At 41.8% G+C, this 16,660-nt stretch overlaps 2 protein-coding genes across 2 annotated transcripts in view; one reads left to right on the top strand and one right to left on the bottom strand.

Moving 5' to 3' along the window:
* The window catches only part of Wdr77 (WD repeat domain 77), a 10,644-nt gene extending 7,766 nt beyond the window's left edge, over positions 1-2,878 (bottom strand). Inside the window, exons 1-4 of the mRNA XM_005369785.3 lie at positions 2,633-2,878; positions 2,224-2,409; positions 1,004-1,145; positions 686-735 (exon numbers count right to left, since the gene is read on the bottom strand). Coding sequence (XP_005369842.1) covers positions 686-735; positions 1,004-1,145; positions 2,224-2,409; positions 2,633-2,747 — 493 coding nt within the window. The 5' untranslated portion in view covers positions 2,748-2,878. The remainder of the gene's footprint in view (positions 1-685; positions 736-1,003; positions 1,146-2,223; positions 2,410-2,632) is intronic.
* Positions 2,879-2,991: 113 nt separating this feature from the next.
* On the top strand, positions 2,992-16,395 carry Atp5pb (ATP synthase peripheral stalk-membrane subunit b). Its single transcript, XM_005369784.2, has 7 exons — positions 2,992-3,146; positions 3,380-3,416; positions 8,375-8,520; positions 10,556-10,719; positions 12,675-12,800; positions 14,688-14,867; positions 16,009-16,395. Exons 1-7 carry the CDS (start codon positions 3,107-3,109, stop codon positions 16,084-16,086), a joined length of 771 nt encoding a protein of 256 aa, XP_005369841.1. The 5' UTR covers positions 2,992-3,106; the 3' UTR covers positions 16,087-16,395.
* Positions 16,396-16,660: the final 265 nt, after the last annotated feature.

Genomic DNA, 16,660 nt, shown 5'->3' with positions numbered 1-16,660 from the left:
GGAGGCAGAGGCAGGCGGATCTCTGTGAGTTCGAGCCCATCCTGGTCTACAAGAGCTAGTTCCAGGACAGGAACCAAAGCTTCAGAGAAACCCTGCCTCGAAAAAAAAAAAAAAAAAAAAAAAAAAAGATAGGGGCTGTTGGCCATTGCGGTTTAAAACGTTTGGCTCCCAATTGGTGGACTATTTAGGAAGTATTGGGGGTGTGTCACTGAGGGTGGGCTTTGAGGTCTCAGAAGCCCACAAAGCCAGGCCGGCTTGCTATCATCTTTCTGCCACATGCTTGTGAATTGGGATGTAAGCTCTTAGCTACTGCTCCCGCACCATGACTGCCTGCCTGCTTGTCCCCATTCTTCTCATGATGATAGTCATGAACTAACCCTCTGAAACTGTAAGCAAGCCTTCAACTAAATGCTTTTTCCTACAAGTTGCCTTGATCATAATGTTTCACAGCAATAAAACAGCAATTAAGACACCCATGTGGCCAAAATGTTGTGAAGCCAACAACACAAACAAAAACACAGAGAAATAGACAGGAATAATGGAACCTGATTGTAGTTGGGGGTAAGGAAAAGCCAACCAAGAGAACACAGACTTGCTATTATAATTATCCAAACAAAGTTCAAAGATCCCAAAGGAGAAAATAAAAGATAACAGTAGCCAGTACCAATCAAGAAGGAATACTTACCTCGGTATGAATTCAGTGACATCTGCTGAGCCAGGTCCCAAATTTTGATGCTACGATAAAAAAATAAAGAAAAGAAATCTTGAATTGCACTATCAACATAATAATGTACTCAAACAAGAACGTGTTTGACCAACATGTCCCATATCTGCCTCCTAGACTCTTGCCGTCTTATTTATAAACCACTACCAATACTCAAACAGACATGCCATTACTCACTAGCCTCTAAAACAGCCCAAAACAGTAATCAATGAAACTAAGGGGATAGTAATGATACCCACAGGAAGCCTAGGGACAGGAGTAATGAAAGCAGGGACCCACCAGAAGTCTTTGCTACCACTGACGGCTTGTGTACCAGAGCTCAGGACCGTGACAGTAGACACAATGTCATCATGCTCATACTTGCAGAACTTGCTGACAATAAGTGTCTCATTCTCATCTAGCTCCCACAATTCAACAGCACCTGTTGAGGACAGAGTGGGGTGACGTGTAGGTGAGGGAAGCCCAAGCCTGGGTTAGACCCAGGTGGTAATGCATGCCTAGGACTCACGCAGGCATTATTACTGAGCTAACAGAAGTTATTCCTATAAAAACAAAGTCCGTATCATTAAAGGGCTTAGCTCACTTCTAGGCCATTTGGTTTTATGTTACCTTACTGCTTTCCTCACAAGAGCCCAGACGACTATGTGAGAAAAACTCCTAGAAAAAGACAGCGAGATTACTATATCAACTATCTAATTAATATTTGATTCGATTGCCTGAAAAAATGCCTTGCGATACTTTACTTGAAAAAATAGTTGCAATGCCAGAGAGGCTCAATCTCTAATGTCCTACTTTTCAACTTCCATGCCCTACCTAACAATTTAAGAATACATACTTATGACAGGCATGGTGGCACACACCTTTGATCCCAGCACTCCCAAGGCAGAGGCAGGCGGATCTCTGTGAATTCTAGGCCAGCCTCGTCTACAAAGTGAGTTCCAGGGCAGCCAGAGCTACACAGAGAAACCCTGTCTCAAAAAACCTAAACAACAAAATACACACACACACACACACACACAGAGATATTTTTATTTTAGCTGTATAGTTGTTTTGTCTTCATGTCTATTCACCAAGTGCACGTAGTGCCCTTGGAGGCAAAAAGAGCACTGGATTAGTGTCATGTGGGTGCTGGGAATCCAACTTTGGCCCACTGTAACCACCAGGTCATCTTTCCAGACCCAAAATCAATCGTTTTACTTTAATTTTTGAGACAGGGTCTCCATAAGTAGCCTTGGATAGCCTGGAACTCACTATGTAGAAGACGCTGGCCTCCAAATCACAGAGCTCTCCTGCTTCTGCTGGGATAAGCAGCACTCACGCTCAGTGCCCACCAACTTCTAAATTTTATTTAATATAAGTTTCATTTAATGTCATTTTAACATAATGTTCGATTCTCTGAGAATGTCATACATGCACACAACGTAGTTAGAGCATGTTCACCCCTAACTTGTCCAAGATTCACCCCCCATCACCTCCTTCCAGGGAAGGGGGTTACTCACCTGAATCTGAGGCCACTAGGATACCTTTGTCTCCCACCCAAGTGAGGTCAGCTACTCCGGCCTCGGTCTGGACGCCCGCAGAGCAGAAGCCTTCGTTGGGGGCCGCACTCGGATCCTTGAAAAACCACAGAGAGCCAGCCCAGCAGCGACCACTCAGACTGGAGGCCCCGAGCAGAAGGGAACCATCTACGGTGGGGAAAGGGAAGTCATAAGGAGTCAGATGGAAGACCCGGCATGTTTCTATGGTAACCTCATAGAATCCAACGCGAGGCGCGTCTGGATTTGAGATCAGGTTTGTGGGGTAGGGATCGGGAGGGCGCACGCGCTGGGTGGACTTGGCAGGGTTAGTGCCGGGAAAGGGCGCCCGGGGCTGGGGAAGGGGGCTTCTAGGCCCGGAATCTCGGCTCACCAGACCGGTACCGTGCAGCCTCCAACTGCCGTTCCATGCAGGCGGGAGCATTGGGGGGCAGGTTCCACTCGCGGGCCGCCGGGGGCACGAGCGGAGGTGGGGTTTCCTTCCGCATCTCCACGGTTCCAGCTCCAACCTAGACCCAAGCTAAGCGACACCGACTCCGCGCTGGCGGAACCCCCACGTGGTGCACCTCTGCGCCTCCGCCCCTCTCCAAGGGCTACGCTCTACTTCTCGCGAGAATTGCGTCTGCACTCCCAGCTTGCTTTCCTTCTGCCCTTCCCGCAACGGGATTTCGGATTTTTTTTTTTTTTTATTCTTCTCGCGAGGGGAAAAAAAAAAAAATCGAGCAGGGCAGAAAGCACTCCGCTCTCTTCTCGCGAGATTTGTGAGCGGCCATCTTGCTCCTGCCCCTGACAGTCTCTGGTCGGGGTCACAGGGACGTGAAGTCCGCTGCCTGGACCTTTGCAGACCATGCTGTCCCGGGTGGTACTTTCTGCCGCCGCCGCAGCGGGTGAGACATGTAGACCCCGGGCTGGTCTGTCAGGATGACTGGGAAGAAGCTAGGCCTGGGGCAACAGGGAGGCGGAAAGCGGGTGATGAAAGGACCTCGTCGTTTGGGCCTGAGCAGAGCTGCCTGACCATGTAGGATCTCGGGGGACGTCGAGGAGGGATGCGTGGGACCGAGGAAGGTGGAAACTGAATTTCACCTTGACTTTGCTAACCTGCGCCTTGTGTTGTTTGCAGCCCCGTGTCTGAAGAACGCGGCTGTCCTGGGACCAGGGTAAGTGTCGCCGTGACCTATTACTCCGTTTCTTTTTCTTAGCTTTAAGCCAGAAATTACTTTTTTCCCTTCCGTTTGGCGAGCCTAAATCCTCATTCAGACGCTTGTTCTAATTGCCTTGAACGTTGTCATCTCCCCCTGCGACAGACACCCGGAGACGATAAGTCTCGCCCCTCGCTGTGACCTTCAGCGACACCCAGTTCGGAGTCAGTCACTAGATGACACTCAACAACAGATCTGGTTAAATATAACAAATTATGTTGTTTTGATTGTCTCCCAGGTTTCTGCCTTCTGTTACCGTATCAGGAGTCAGAAATTATGCGTTGTTTGGTAATGTTTGTCTTGACTATCACAGAATGAGGAAAACTGAATAACTTACACCACAGCTATGTCTAACAGTTTACAGGCTCGCGGGCTACACCAGGCTCCTCCTCTTAGCTGTGACACCTCACTTAGAGCTATATATAATGGTTTGTGAGATAGACTAGAATTAATTCTTGTAAAACTCAGAAAACGGTGCTTAGTACGTTGTGTGTATCAGAGATGTTGGCGCTGCTGCAGGTAAAATTCTTTTCTTAAAACATATCGGGGTGTGTATGAAGTGTTTTAACTCCCGAACTTAATCATACAGCTTTCAAAGTCTACTAACTACAGAGTGCTTGAAAAAGCTGGCCTCGTTTAGGTGTGATTGTCTTGTTTATGCAATAAAGTGAGACTACAATTGACTGCTTTTGACTTACAGAAAAGCCACGCCATACAAACATTGAAAAGTCGCTGTGTGGGCCTTAGCACTGCCAGAAATAAATTATGGCACAAGCGATAAGTGAATTACATGCAGAAGATACAAGAAGCACCTCCGTTTCTCCTCTGTCACCCTGCATTCCCTAACGCATCAGCAAGGCTCGTCCTCGAGCTGTGCTTTCGCTGACTATGCCCACTACCATTACTATGGCAGGAGTAGTTAAGGACCCTTTAGCCTTCTGGTTTTATCCTGGTACAGATAAATGTTTCTTGATGTAACAGAAATTATGACAGTCCCCCATCTAAAACCTTCGGAGCTCATATCCCTCTTGAAATAAAATCGAAACCAAGAAACTCAACTGGAATCAGCCCCATCGATACCTTGGTTCTCCTCATCCTTCCATGTTTTGCTTTATGTTCTAGTCGAGTCGTATAAGCCTTGCTATTTCTCTGGGGAAATGCCAAGATCCTTTTTTTTTCTTTGAGAATTACATTTTTATTTATGTGCATGCGTGTGTGCATGCATGTTTGTGTGTGCACTTGCTCACACACAAGTGTTTCTACACAAATGCTTGCAAAGGCAAGAGGTTAAGAGGCTGTTAGATCTGGAGCTGGACTTAAGGGTGGTTGTGAGCAACCCAGCATAGGTGCAGGGAACTGAACTCTGGTCCTATAGAAGCACAGCAAGCACTCTTGACTGCTGGGCCATCTTTTCAGCCCTATGCTTATTTTGGTTGCCATTTGTTCATTGTATGAAATAGTAGCATTTATAAGGACATTTTTATACAAGTGTATAATGTACCTTGAGCAAGCATAGCCCTCCTTTGCTCATCTATCTTTTTTCTCTCCCCCACCCCATTAGTCTTCATTCTTCGGCACAGTTTGGCTTCCACTTTCATGTTACGGACATGCTGAGTGTGTCTATGTAAAATCTGATATCTACAAATGAAAGCAAACATGATGTTTTTATTTTTCTGAGGCTGAATTTGTCTTACAATAATCTCCACTTATATCTGTTTTCTCATCCTGTATAGCTGAATAAAATTTCACTGTGCATACAGCACTTTTCTCCATCCATTCATGCCTCTGTTTGCAGGCACCTAGATGGCCTCCATAATTTAGCTATTGTGAATAGTGCTGCGTAAGCACTGGTGTACAAGTGTTTCTGTGGTGTGCTGACTTGGAATCCTTGGCATAAATATATAGGAGTGGTCTAGCTGAGTCATATGATCTATTTTTAGGTTTTTATGCACCCTTCATATTGATTGGGGGTGGGGCTGGACTTATTTACATTCCCACCAGCAGTGTATAATGTTTCTCACTTTCTTTTTATTTATTCTCTGTGTCTTTCATAACATGCATCTCCATTGCCTTCATTTTCCCATCTCTTCCTATCTGCCCTCTGACCTTGCAACCTTCCTCCTAAATATAATAAAATTTAAGAGAAGAAGAAGGAAAAATCAATCTCATGGAAGCTGTAGTGTGACACAGTGAGTCGTGCAGTAACCCTTTTATTTGTATATCCTTTCTTACAAGTGTTCTTTACAGAGTCATTGGTCTGGCTCAAGGCCTCTGCTTTCTTACACTATCAGTGCTGGGTCCTCACTGGAACTCATCTTGGCTATCCTGCTGTTGCCCTATGTTGTGGAGATCCTGCAGCTTTGGGTCTGCAGGACAGGTCCCTTCATGTGCTCCAGCAGATCATAGATGGGGTGGATATTGGGGAGGACCAGTTCATAACCCTGGTTCTGGGCCTGGGTAGTAGCAGGTTATAGTTGCAGGAGAGCCCACCAGCTCTCCTGCATTGCCCTGGCTAATTCTGCTTTCATGTCCTCAGGGTTGATTCTCCCACACCTTCAAAGTCGGTTCTACTGTGTTGCATAGGGGCCTCTCTCCCAAGTGTTGTAGCTGATTGTAGCACAATTAATAAAAACCCAGAGACCATTATTGGTGTTCAACCTGAAGGTCTGAAAAGCAAAACAGCCAGCCACTGGCTCTTATCTCTGCCTTAGGCCAAAGTGGTGATCCTGTCTCCAGGAATCTCAGAATGAGACTGTGTGAGAACTGTCTCCTCCCATCTTATATTCCTCTCTAGTGCAGGGATTAAAGGTGTGTGTCACCACTGCCTGGACTGTAAGGCTGACCAGTGGGGCTGTTTTACTCTCTGAACTTCAGGCAAGCTTTATTAAAATACAAATGAAGTATCACTGAAGCTGATAAGTAGGGACAACTCCCCCCTCTCCTATGACCTCAGGACCAGCTTTCCCAGCTGCTTCAGGCATTGATTGGAGAGGAGGGGGCAATGTGGTAGAGTTTTTGTTTGGTTTTGGTGTTTGGGTGGTGTTTATTTGTTTGGTTTTGACTTTGGTTTTTCAAGTGCGGCCTTTGTTTACACTGTTGTGGAGCTCACTTTGTGGATCAGGCTGGTCTCAAACTCAGAGGTTTGCCTACCTCTGCCTCCTGAGTGCTGGGTTTAAAGGCGTGTGTCACCCCAGCTTCATTGTGGTTTTTATGTTCCTGTTGGCTGGTGATATTGAACCATTTTTCTTTGAGGCAGAGCTTCACCTCTGTAGCCCTGACTGGCCTGGAAATTGCTATGTAGTAGACCAAGTTGCTCTCAAAGAGATTCACCTTCCTTGATTAAAGGCCTAGGCCCAGCTTTTTTCTATGTTTATTCACCTTTTGAGGTTGGCCATTTCGTTGGCCCATTAATTGACTAAGGTGTATTTCTTAGAATTTAGGGGTTTTGTTTTGGGGGGCCATTTGCAGGGGGAATTTGTCATTTTACTTTTTATTTTCTAGATACTAATTCTGCTAGATGTACTTACCAAGATTTCCTCATTCTGTAACTGTCTCTTCATTCAGTTTCTTCCTTTGCTGTAAAGAAGCTTTTTAATTTTATAAAGTTTCATGTCAGTTCTTGGCATTATCTCCTGAATAATTACAGAAAGTACTTGCCTGTGTTTGTCTGAAAGCTTTTGTTAATTTAGGATAGGTTTTTTGTACAGGCTGAGAAATAGCGATCTAGCTTCATTCCTCTGCATGTGGATATCCATTTCTCCCAGCATCATTTGTTGAAGTGTTTCTTTGTAGAGGATATGCTTTGAGGTATCTGGAAGACTGTTTGGATTTGGCTGTCATTAAATAAAGGCATTCCAAGCAGAAGCAGCAAAATAAGGCAAGTGCTTTTGAGAGATGTGAATAGTCGTATGAGTAAAGGTAGGGCACCAAAGAAAGGTGAAGATGCCCAGTTTGCAGGAACTGGGTCAGCTGTGCTATATTGTTTGTTTCCTGTAGATAGAAAAGAGCATGCTGAGGTCAGCCTGCTGTCAGGTTCATGTTTTAGAAGCATGGGCAGTAATATGGAAGAAGGAGCTACCTTTAAGGAGTATTTGGCAAGAAGAGCCATCAGGTTTGGGGATGTTAAAATAGTTTAAGAAAGAGAAAATGACGGCTTCAACTGAGATAACCTTGGCAGACTGAAAAGGCCTGTTTCACAGAGCGGTCCGTCAAAGGGAGTAATACTCAGTCACCATTCTCAGCATCAGGCTGCCGACACTGCTGGGGAACCCTACTGCCTGACAAGTTCCATTCTAAGAATGTTGTGTATATGAACTCACTCTTCACAGTGGCCTTGTAAAGTTATGTTTACTATCTTACATAAAGAAATCTGAGATTACACAAACTTAAGTTCTGGGTGCTGGTAAGATGGTTTAGCAGGTTAAGATACCTGCCACTAAGCCTGACAGGTATTCCTGAGTTCTGTTTCCCAGACCCACATGGTGGAAGGAGAGAAACAGCTCCTGCACGTTGTCCTCTGACCCTCATGTGGTGGTGGTGGGTGTGTGTAGACACAAACAATGCAAAAAGGAAGAATAGAAATTTTTAAAAACTTAAAATTCTTTGCTCAAAACCTAGTGGTTGGTCTAAGATTTTTAATTCAGGACATCTGCCTATATTCCTTTTTCTTGTGTTTCATTGTTCCTGATTGACATACAACGTCCTCAGTAAATGATCCAGAGCCTTACACAAAGATTTCAGTGGAGGTTTCAAGTGTCTTACGTCACTGCCCTGGACCTTCCTATTTCTGTCCTCTTTCTGTTATGACAATAGGAAGCACCTCAGTCTTTATCCCCATTCGTTATTTTTGTTAATTGTTCATACATTGTGTTTTCTCTGAAAAATTGGTTTTAAATTTGTATGATGATTCCTTGTAGGGTAGTACAAGCGACAAGGGTCTTTCACACAGGACAGCCACGTCTCGCCCCTGTACCACCTCTTCCTGAATATGGAGGAAAAGTACGTCTTGGGCTGATTCCTGAAGAATTTTTCCAGTTCCTTTACCCTAAAACTGGCGTAACAGGTGAGCATTGCCCAGGCTTTGGTAATTTGAGTGCTACTGTTAAAATCAAGTCAGTTCTTTTATCAGAAGAAATTGTAGTGTTTATATATAAAACCTTTAACTTCTCTTTGAAATTTTGTTTCATGATTTTAATTTACTTTTATACCTTTGTTTCCATTTATTGACATGCTAATCGTGCTGATTTCTTTGATTTCCTTGCAGGCATTGTTCTAACCATACAATACTGAACTAAGTTTAAGTTTCTGGTATTGTATAACATATATTATAGGATAACTATTTTTAAAATAATGCCTGTATGTTATACAGTCAGGTGACGAAAGGGGCTATAACTAAAAATAAGGCAGGTGAGACTTAAGAGAGAAGGGTATATGTGCACGTTTTAACAAGTAGGAACACCTTCCCTCATTGATTGCTTTTATAAAAAGGCATAAACTTTAGAATCATGCTTTTTATAATGGCTGATTTCACTTTCATTATTTAATACTTAGACATTCCCGTGAGAATGTTTTTATTGTCTGGAAGACCTAGAAAAGTGATTTGTAAGGGTGTCTCCCCACTTGTGGCTGAACTCGATTGCGGCTTAGGTCTCTTGGCTGAGCTACCTTTCTTTTGTCTCTGCACACTGCCTTTCACGGAACACTGGAAACCCAAAATTTGTTTTTAGCTGTAGACTGGCCTAAAATAGCACTTCCTTATCTGACATTGAAGAAAATGGGTGTCTTCAGATCTTCATAAATTATTAAAATGTTAATATAGTGGGCCTTTTTTATGAACTCATATTTAAAATTCATAAACTAAAGAGACAGTGGAGGGAAAGGAACCTGAAACTTTCAGAAATCTGGGTTCAGTATAGTTGGAACTATAACTCTCACTCTTGGGATACTTGTCAAATTATTTGTCCCTGCTGCAGCTCAGACTACAGGGCTGTTCTTAAAAGCCTTGTGTCTCATCCTAACATCTGGTAAGATACCAAGGGTAATGTTATGTAAATATTTGTGTTCTAAACACTATAACTTAAAAATCCTGATAGTGTAGACACTTAGGTGTACATGGTGGCACCCCTGTAATCCCAGCCAGAAGATTGCCACAGGAAGTTCAATGCCAAACAGGGTTACAGAGCAAGATTGCCTGGGAGGTGTGGGGAAGGGGAGGATCACTTTAGTTCCACTCTTTTGAGAAGCCTAGGTCCACTCTATGCACTAGTATAAATTTCAACTTTTTAAGATTTATATGTTTATTGTGTGTTTTGCCTGCATGTATATCTGTGCTCCACTTGCAAGCAGTGTTCTTAGAGGCCAGAAGAGGGTGTTAGAACTGGAGTTACCAAAGAGTGTAAGCCGCCATGTGGGTGTTATTCCAGCCTAGGCTCTCTGCAAGAGCAGCATGTGCTCTTGACCACTGAGCCATCTCTCCAATCCCATAAATTCCAACTTTTAAAAACCTAAAAAGAATGCCAGACATCAGTAAGAAGTCTGAAGCCTGGCAGAGGTGGTACATGCCTTAATCCCAGCACTTGGGTTTCAGAGGAAGAAAGATCTCTGAGTTCAAGGACAGTCTGATCTACAGGGAAAGCTCCATGACAACCAGGGCTACACAGAAAAACCTTGTCTTGAAAAGTCGAGGGGGAGGTATAACGTGTGTCCTAAATCCTCTTTCTAAACTCAATCTTTTTTCTTAAGTAACTATATAATTAGTTGCCTATAGAAGTTGAGAATTTTGAGAACATAATTCTTTTTATGTGTATATATTTTATAATAATTGGTTTTTCTCTTATGGTTTCTGTACTTTATATTATTTCTGTTTTATCAGCACTGAGAAGAAGGTACTCTTTCCTCCTTGAGTTTATTTTGATTTCTGCTTCTGATAGGTTGTATAGTCATGATACAGATTTCCTTCAGTTCAGCTCTTTATTCTTTCAGCTTTGGGTACTACTAAAACTGTATGTGTATAATCTGATTATCATCTTTTAACTTTGCCTTGAAGTAACCAAATGCACAGTAGGCACAACATATAAGATAACTTTTTGTTCTTCTAGGACCCTACGTGCTTGGAACTGGGCTTAGCTTGTATTTTCTGTCCAAAGAAATATATGTGATTACCCCAGAGACCTTCTCTACCATAACAGTAGTAGGGTTGATTGTCTATGTGATTAAGAAATATGGTGCTTCTATTGGAGAATTTCTTGATAAACTTAATGAGGTAAGAATCTTTAACTTTGTTTCCCACTTTTGACTATAGCATAAACATCCCAGTTATCTAATATAATTATTATTTATAGGAATGTTAGAGGAAAAAGTATCCCAATAACTATTGTTACCATAGTTACAGTCATATTGCAGTAAGTTACTGCTTTGATATAAAATTGAAATTTACTGACGTTTTCAGATTTTACTGTTTTTCTCATTTCTAAAAATGAGAGTATATTTTATTTTACCTCTTTTTAGTAAAAAAAATGCATAAAATTGCCAAATAATACATTTTAAAAGCATGCTTAATTCTCTACATTGTATATTGGGATAAATTGGAACACAGTTATTACTTTAGACTTAAAAACTATGCTTCCATTGTGTTTGGTTGGTTGGTGGTGGTGGGACCCAGGTAAGGGCTCTCATGTAGCACACTGACCTTACACTTTTCTGTAAAGTCAAGGCTGACCTTGAATTCCTGAATTCCTTAACGTCCATCCCCCTGGTGACAGAATTTTCTTTTAATTTTTTAAGACAAGGTCTTTATGTATCCATTGCTAGCCACTATGTGGACCAGGCTAATTTTGAACATGGAGACATTCTGCTTCTGACAGTTGCCCTTATGTACTTTGATTGTATTCATTCTTCATTACCTGCTTCCATCCCTCCTCCCATTTCTGCTGAACCTCTCTTCCCAGCAAGTCCTTTTCCTGCTTTTGTTTTTGTGACTCATGTAGTTTAGTGTTGCTTGCATGAGCATAGGTGGGGTTTGTGTATAGAAGCATGGGCAGTTACCAGTAGGAATACTGGTAATAGAGAATGGCTCTCCCTCGGCAACCATTCACTGCCGTAGTGAAGTGTGGGGCTTCATGAGTCCCTCCCCATCCATGATTGAATGTTGACAACTCAGTCTTGCACAGGTAAAATAATCACAGCTGCTGTGAATTCATTAGTGCAATGACCGTGTCATGTCCCAGCATTCCTCCATATCTACCAGCCATTAGATTCATCCCACTTCCTCTTCCTTGGTGTTCCCTGAGCCTTGGTGAAAGTGAAAGTAATACAGATGTCACATTTAGGGCTGAGCACTCCTCAGTCATGTAGTCTTGGCACTTTGACTGGGTAATGAGTCTCATAGTTACTACCCACTGAAAGCAAGCTTCTCTGACGAAGGCTAAGAGCTGCACTAATCTATGGGTATAGCATAAATATGCAGAAAGCAGCTGGACGCTATATTCATTTTAAAATAAAAAAAAACAAGAATATGTTATATCCTCCTCAGCCATGGACTATTGACTAGATTTACAGACTCATGCTTAAATTCCTTCCTGTGCAATAGAAAATGCAATGGTCAAATGCAATTAGAAAATGGTTGATTACTGCCATAATAGTCCATATTGTGACATTGAACATAGCTTCCTTGGCAGGTTGGTGTTGCAGATTGAAGGAGTTAGATCTAGGAAAAAAACCACTGGTGACTTTTCTTCCTCAGCAGTCTCCCTAGCACTTTCAGGCTTGATTTTTCTGTCCTGCAACCAAAGTGTCTTCAGCAGTAGCATCTTAACTATCTCATTCTAGTGCTCACTCAAGAGCATTGGAAGTAGACTGTATTGGGGTTCTGGAGCCTTCATGACCAACAACTTCGTGTCTCATACCTGGCACTGGGATTTTTGTTTAAGTCCAAGGACTTCTAGGAGCGATAATACTTTAATTAGCTTGCAGAATAGCAAGTTTTTGTGTGACTTTTCCAATATCCTTAGTTTGAATTAATCCTACACCCTCCTACCTTGGTCTTTTTCAGTCAGTGTTATACATCACTCATAGGCAATACTTCTGAAGATTTGTGTGTTTCCCTGTATGTGTCTTTCTTCATGGGCATTTTCATAAATGAAGGCTAAAACAGAGCATAAAATGAATCTTTTTTGTACCACTTATGCTTCCACTGACATTGTACTATCATAATCACAGGAAAAAATTGCTCAACTAGAAGAAGTAAAGCAAGCAACCATCAAACAAATCCAGGATGCAATTGACATGGAGAAGGCACAGCAGGCACTGGTTCAGAAGCGCCACTACCTCTTCGATGTTCAGAGGGTAGGTTTCAGTAACTTCTAAGGATAGTGACGTTATTCGTGTGTGTGTGTGTGTGAGAGAGAGAGAGACAGAGAGACAGACAGACAGACAGAGAGAGAGAGAGAGAGAGAGAGAGAGAGAGAGAGAGAGAGAGAGAACACTACTGTCTGAGGAGAGAATGAAGCTCAACAGTAGATCACTTCCCTTCCATGGGCAAGAAAGCCTTAACACTATCAGAAATTCAGAATATTTTGAGGAATGATTAAATTTTTGAGATGGGTTTTATTTTATGTAAAAACCAAGATTTGACTAGAAGTTAGCAGTTATAATTATGTAGCTATTTAAGAACTGCTAAGTGAAAAACTACATAGGATTGTTCTAAAATTAGAAACAGTATAAGGTATAAAAGGATATATTTTGATTCATACAAAAGGAAAATAATGAGTTAGGGCTGATTTTTAAAAAGGGATGCACTGTGTAAAAAAGGCCAAAGGTGAAATACATTCTTTGTATTTCATACATACTTGAATAAGAAAATCTTAACATTTGCTATTAAATAATTTGATTCTTAACATATACTCAGAAAGTATATCTAGGAAGCAGTAGAGCTTTTAATTGTACCCAGAGCTTAATTAGGTTCTAAAGTTAAAAATGTGTCAGATATTTTGTCATTATTTTCTTTGAGCTCAGTATTTTGTGCCTAATACTTAAAGGTAAGTTGTCTCATTTTGAAATTCTACATTATAGAAGCACACAGTGTGGGGCTAAAGAGATGCTTCTGCAGTTGACAGCAACAATGCTCTTAACTCAGGGGTTGTTGGATTTCCTTTTACCCTAGCCCCACGTTGGAATGCCAAAATGTTGGGTTTTTTACTCTTTTGGCAGGGTCAGGGGATCTGTCTCCAAGCTCCCAAATGAATTATACATGGAAAGACTTAATCTTTCTTATTTATGCCCAGTCTTAGCTTGACTTGTTTCTAGCCAACTTTCCTTAACTTAAATTATCCCATCTACCTTTGCCTCTGGGCTTTTATCTTTCTCTATTTCTGTATATCTTTCTTTCCATTTTACTCTGTGGCTGGGTAGCTGGTCCCTAGTGTCCTCCTCTTTCTAGATGTCTCCTATTTATACTCTCTGCCTGCCAGTCCCACCTAATCCTTACTCCTGCCTCACTATTGGCTGTTCAGCTCTTTATTAGACCATCAGGTGTTTTAGGCAGGCCAAGAACCACAGCTTCACAGAGTTAAACAAATGCAACATAAACAAAAGCAACAGATCCTTAAGAGTATGGGCCTTTGTAGCCTGATTGCATGTGTGCAGATTTTAGCTTCACAATTTATTGGCTCTGTAACCTTGGGCAAGTTCAACTTTCTGCCTCAGTTTCTCTCTGTAAAATAGATACATGATGTATTTATAAAACGGGGCTAAATTGACACAAACACAAGAATGTTTAGAACATAGTAGTTACTTAGTAAATATGAGCTACTATTCACACATATATACAGAGAGAGAGTGCACGAGAGAGCGAGAGACTGCGCTATTTGTAGTAGTAAACATTGGAAACAGCCTAACCTATTAGATTTTTGGTAAATGAATCCAGGAACACAAGTATAGTGGACTCCAGTGTACTTTAAAGTTGAGGAGGGTGGAATATCATTAGGAAAGTGATATGTGTCTGCATGTATCTCTGTTGGATTTGTTAAATATTTCTGGGGAAGAAGGTAAGAAATGCAGGAAAATAATAGCCTGTGCCACATGCTGTTTTACTACCTGCATATTAGAAGAAGTTTACATAATTATATGAGAAATGGAGTCTGCTAGCTAGAAAATCTCCCAGAACAGAAGTACTCCTTTATGGGTGCAAAACATTTCTTAATTAAATGCAAACCATTTAATTCTTCCCCTCAGAATAATATTGCCTTGGCCTTGGAAGTCACCTACCGGGAACGGCTCCATAGAGCATATAAGGAGGTAAAGAATCGCCTGGACTACCATATTTCTGTACAGAACATGATGCGTCGCAAGGAGCAAGAGCACATGATAGACTGGGTGGAAAAGCATGTGGTGCAGAGCATTTCTGCACAGCAGGTACGTGACCTTTTGTAGCTTCTGTGGTTGGACTGGTATTCTGGCAATAATATGCTGGTGTGTGTGTGTGTGTGTGTGTGTGTGTGTATGTGTGTGTGTGTGTGTGTGTTTGCAGGGGTGGGGGGAAGGCAGTTCCTTCCCTCTACCGTGCAGTTCCCGGGGAGTACACTCAGGAGGTTTTCAGGTTTGGAGGCAAGTGTCTTTGTCTACGGTCTAGTTACTTTTCTTCTTCGTTGACAAAGCACCATGACCAAGCCAACTTATAAAAGAAAGGTTTAATATGGGGCTCATGGTTCCAGAGGGTAGTAGAGTCCATGGCATCAAGGTGGGCAGCAGGCATGACAGTAGCTGAGAGCTTACATCTGAGCCACAACATAAAACAGAGAAAAGAGCTGGACCTGGCATGAAATTTTGAAACTTCAAAGCCTACCGCAGTGGCAAAATACTTATACACATAAAATAAATCTTTTTTTAAAAAGGTGATGAAAAAGAAGAAAAACAAGGTCTATCAGAATTTGATGGATTGTAACATGTACCTTATTTTAAATGCTTAGAAAATACCCCAAAAAAATATAATGGAAAAAGACCGATAATTATTTTCTTCCTTTAAGTGTTTTTATTAGGCGTTCATGTGTGTGCACACGGATGAATGCAGGTGTCTCTGTACCTAAAATCCTCTGGAGCTGGATTACAGATGGCAATGAGCCACCTGATGTGGGTGCTGAAAACCGAACTCGGGTCCTTTGGAAGAGTAGGAAGTGCCCTTGACTGCTGAGCCATCTCTCTAGCCCCAATTATTTTCATTATTAATAATTTTTTTATTACTAGTATTTGTTGGTTGGTCTTTTTCAATGAGCTATGATTACCCAAACTAGCATCAGGTAAAGGTATTATAAGCATATCTGGCCTTAAGTTCTCTGTAGATTTTACTCTTAAAAGCTGTGGGCCAGGGAAGTTTAGCTCCCAGGATTTGCTTCTAAAATAAATTACATCTTCCCTATGTTATATAGTTATTTTCTCTTACAAGCTTTTTTAGTAAGCTTTCCACATTAAGCAGTAATCTCGAGGTTCTATTCTAGTAGGGATTATGTCATCTTTATATGTTGAGAGATTGAACCGCATTTCTTTTTCCTTGTCACAGGAAAAGGAGACCATTGCCAAGTGCATTTCCGACCTAAAGCTGCTTGCTAAGAAGGCTCAAGCTCAGCCAGTTATGTGAATGGAGCTATCTCAGTTGAGATGGCCAGAGAGAAATGGGAAGTAGTCTGTGTGAAGAACTCTTCCTATATTGCTGTCTATTGAAATCACAGTGTACCTTTCCTGAGAAATGATCGAGATTCATTTATTTAGTGACTTAACCCTATTGGCCAGTCAGGTATTTCTGATCCTTGTGTATCTGGAGTTGACTGAAGATCACCTTTGAATAAGTAACTTGCAGTAACTTGCTGCCCGACTAAAATTACCAAGTTATAGTTTAAACTTGTAATTAGTTATACCATCTTGCAATAAAATGACATTTGAAACAGAATTTGTAAGTTTCATACTTTGAAGTAGCACTTTAGTTATTCTGAGTAAGAATTATATGATAAAAAATGTCCTGGTTAAAGGATTCTTGCCGTGTGTTCATGAGGACCTGACTTTAAATGCCCAGACCCATGTAAAAGCTGTGTGTGATAATACCCATCTGTAATCCTGGCGCTCCTGTGAAGAAGGTGAGAGGCAGAGACAGAAGAATCCCCAGAAGACTTGTGAACCAGGATGGTAGACACAGCAGCAAAAGATGCAAGGTTGCC

The sequence above is a fragment of the Microtus ochrogaster genome, unplaced genomic scaffold, assembly GCF_000317375.1.
Source record: "Microtus ochrogaster isolate Prairie Vole_2 unplaced genomic scaffold, MicOch1.0 UNK60, whole genome shotgun sequence".
NCBI lineage: Eukaryota > Metazoa > Chordata > Mammalia > Rodentia > Cricetidae > Microtus > Microtus ochrogaster.
The sequence above is the reverse complement of the archived record's forward strand: the minus strand, read 5'-3'. Positions and strand labels throughout refer to the sequence as shown.

Bases quoted from the DNA above. Each gene is read 5' to 3' on its own strand.
- Atp5pb (XM_005369784.2), top strand. From the start codon at position 3,107: ATGCTGTCCCGGGTGGTACTTTCTGCCGCCGCCGCAGCGG. The intron at 8,521-10,555 runs GTGAGCATTGCC...TTGTTCTTCTAG, and splicing joins CCCTAAAACTGGCGTAACAG to GACCCTACGTGCTTGGAACT. The intron at 10,720-12,674 runs GTAAGAATCTTT...TCATAATCACAG, and splicing joins TTCTTGATAAACTTAATGAG to GAAAAAATTGCTCAACTAGA.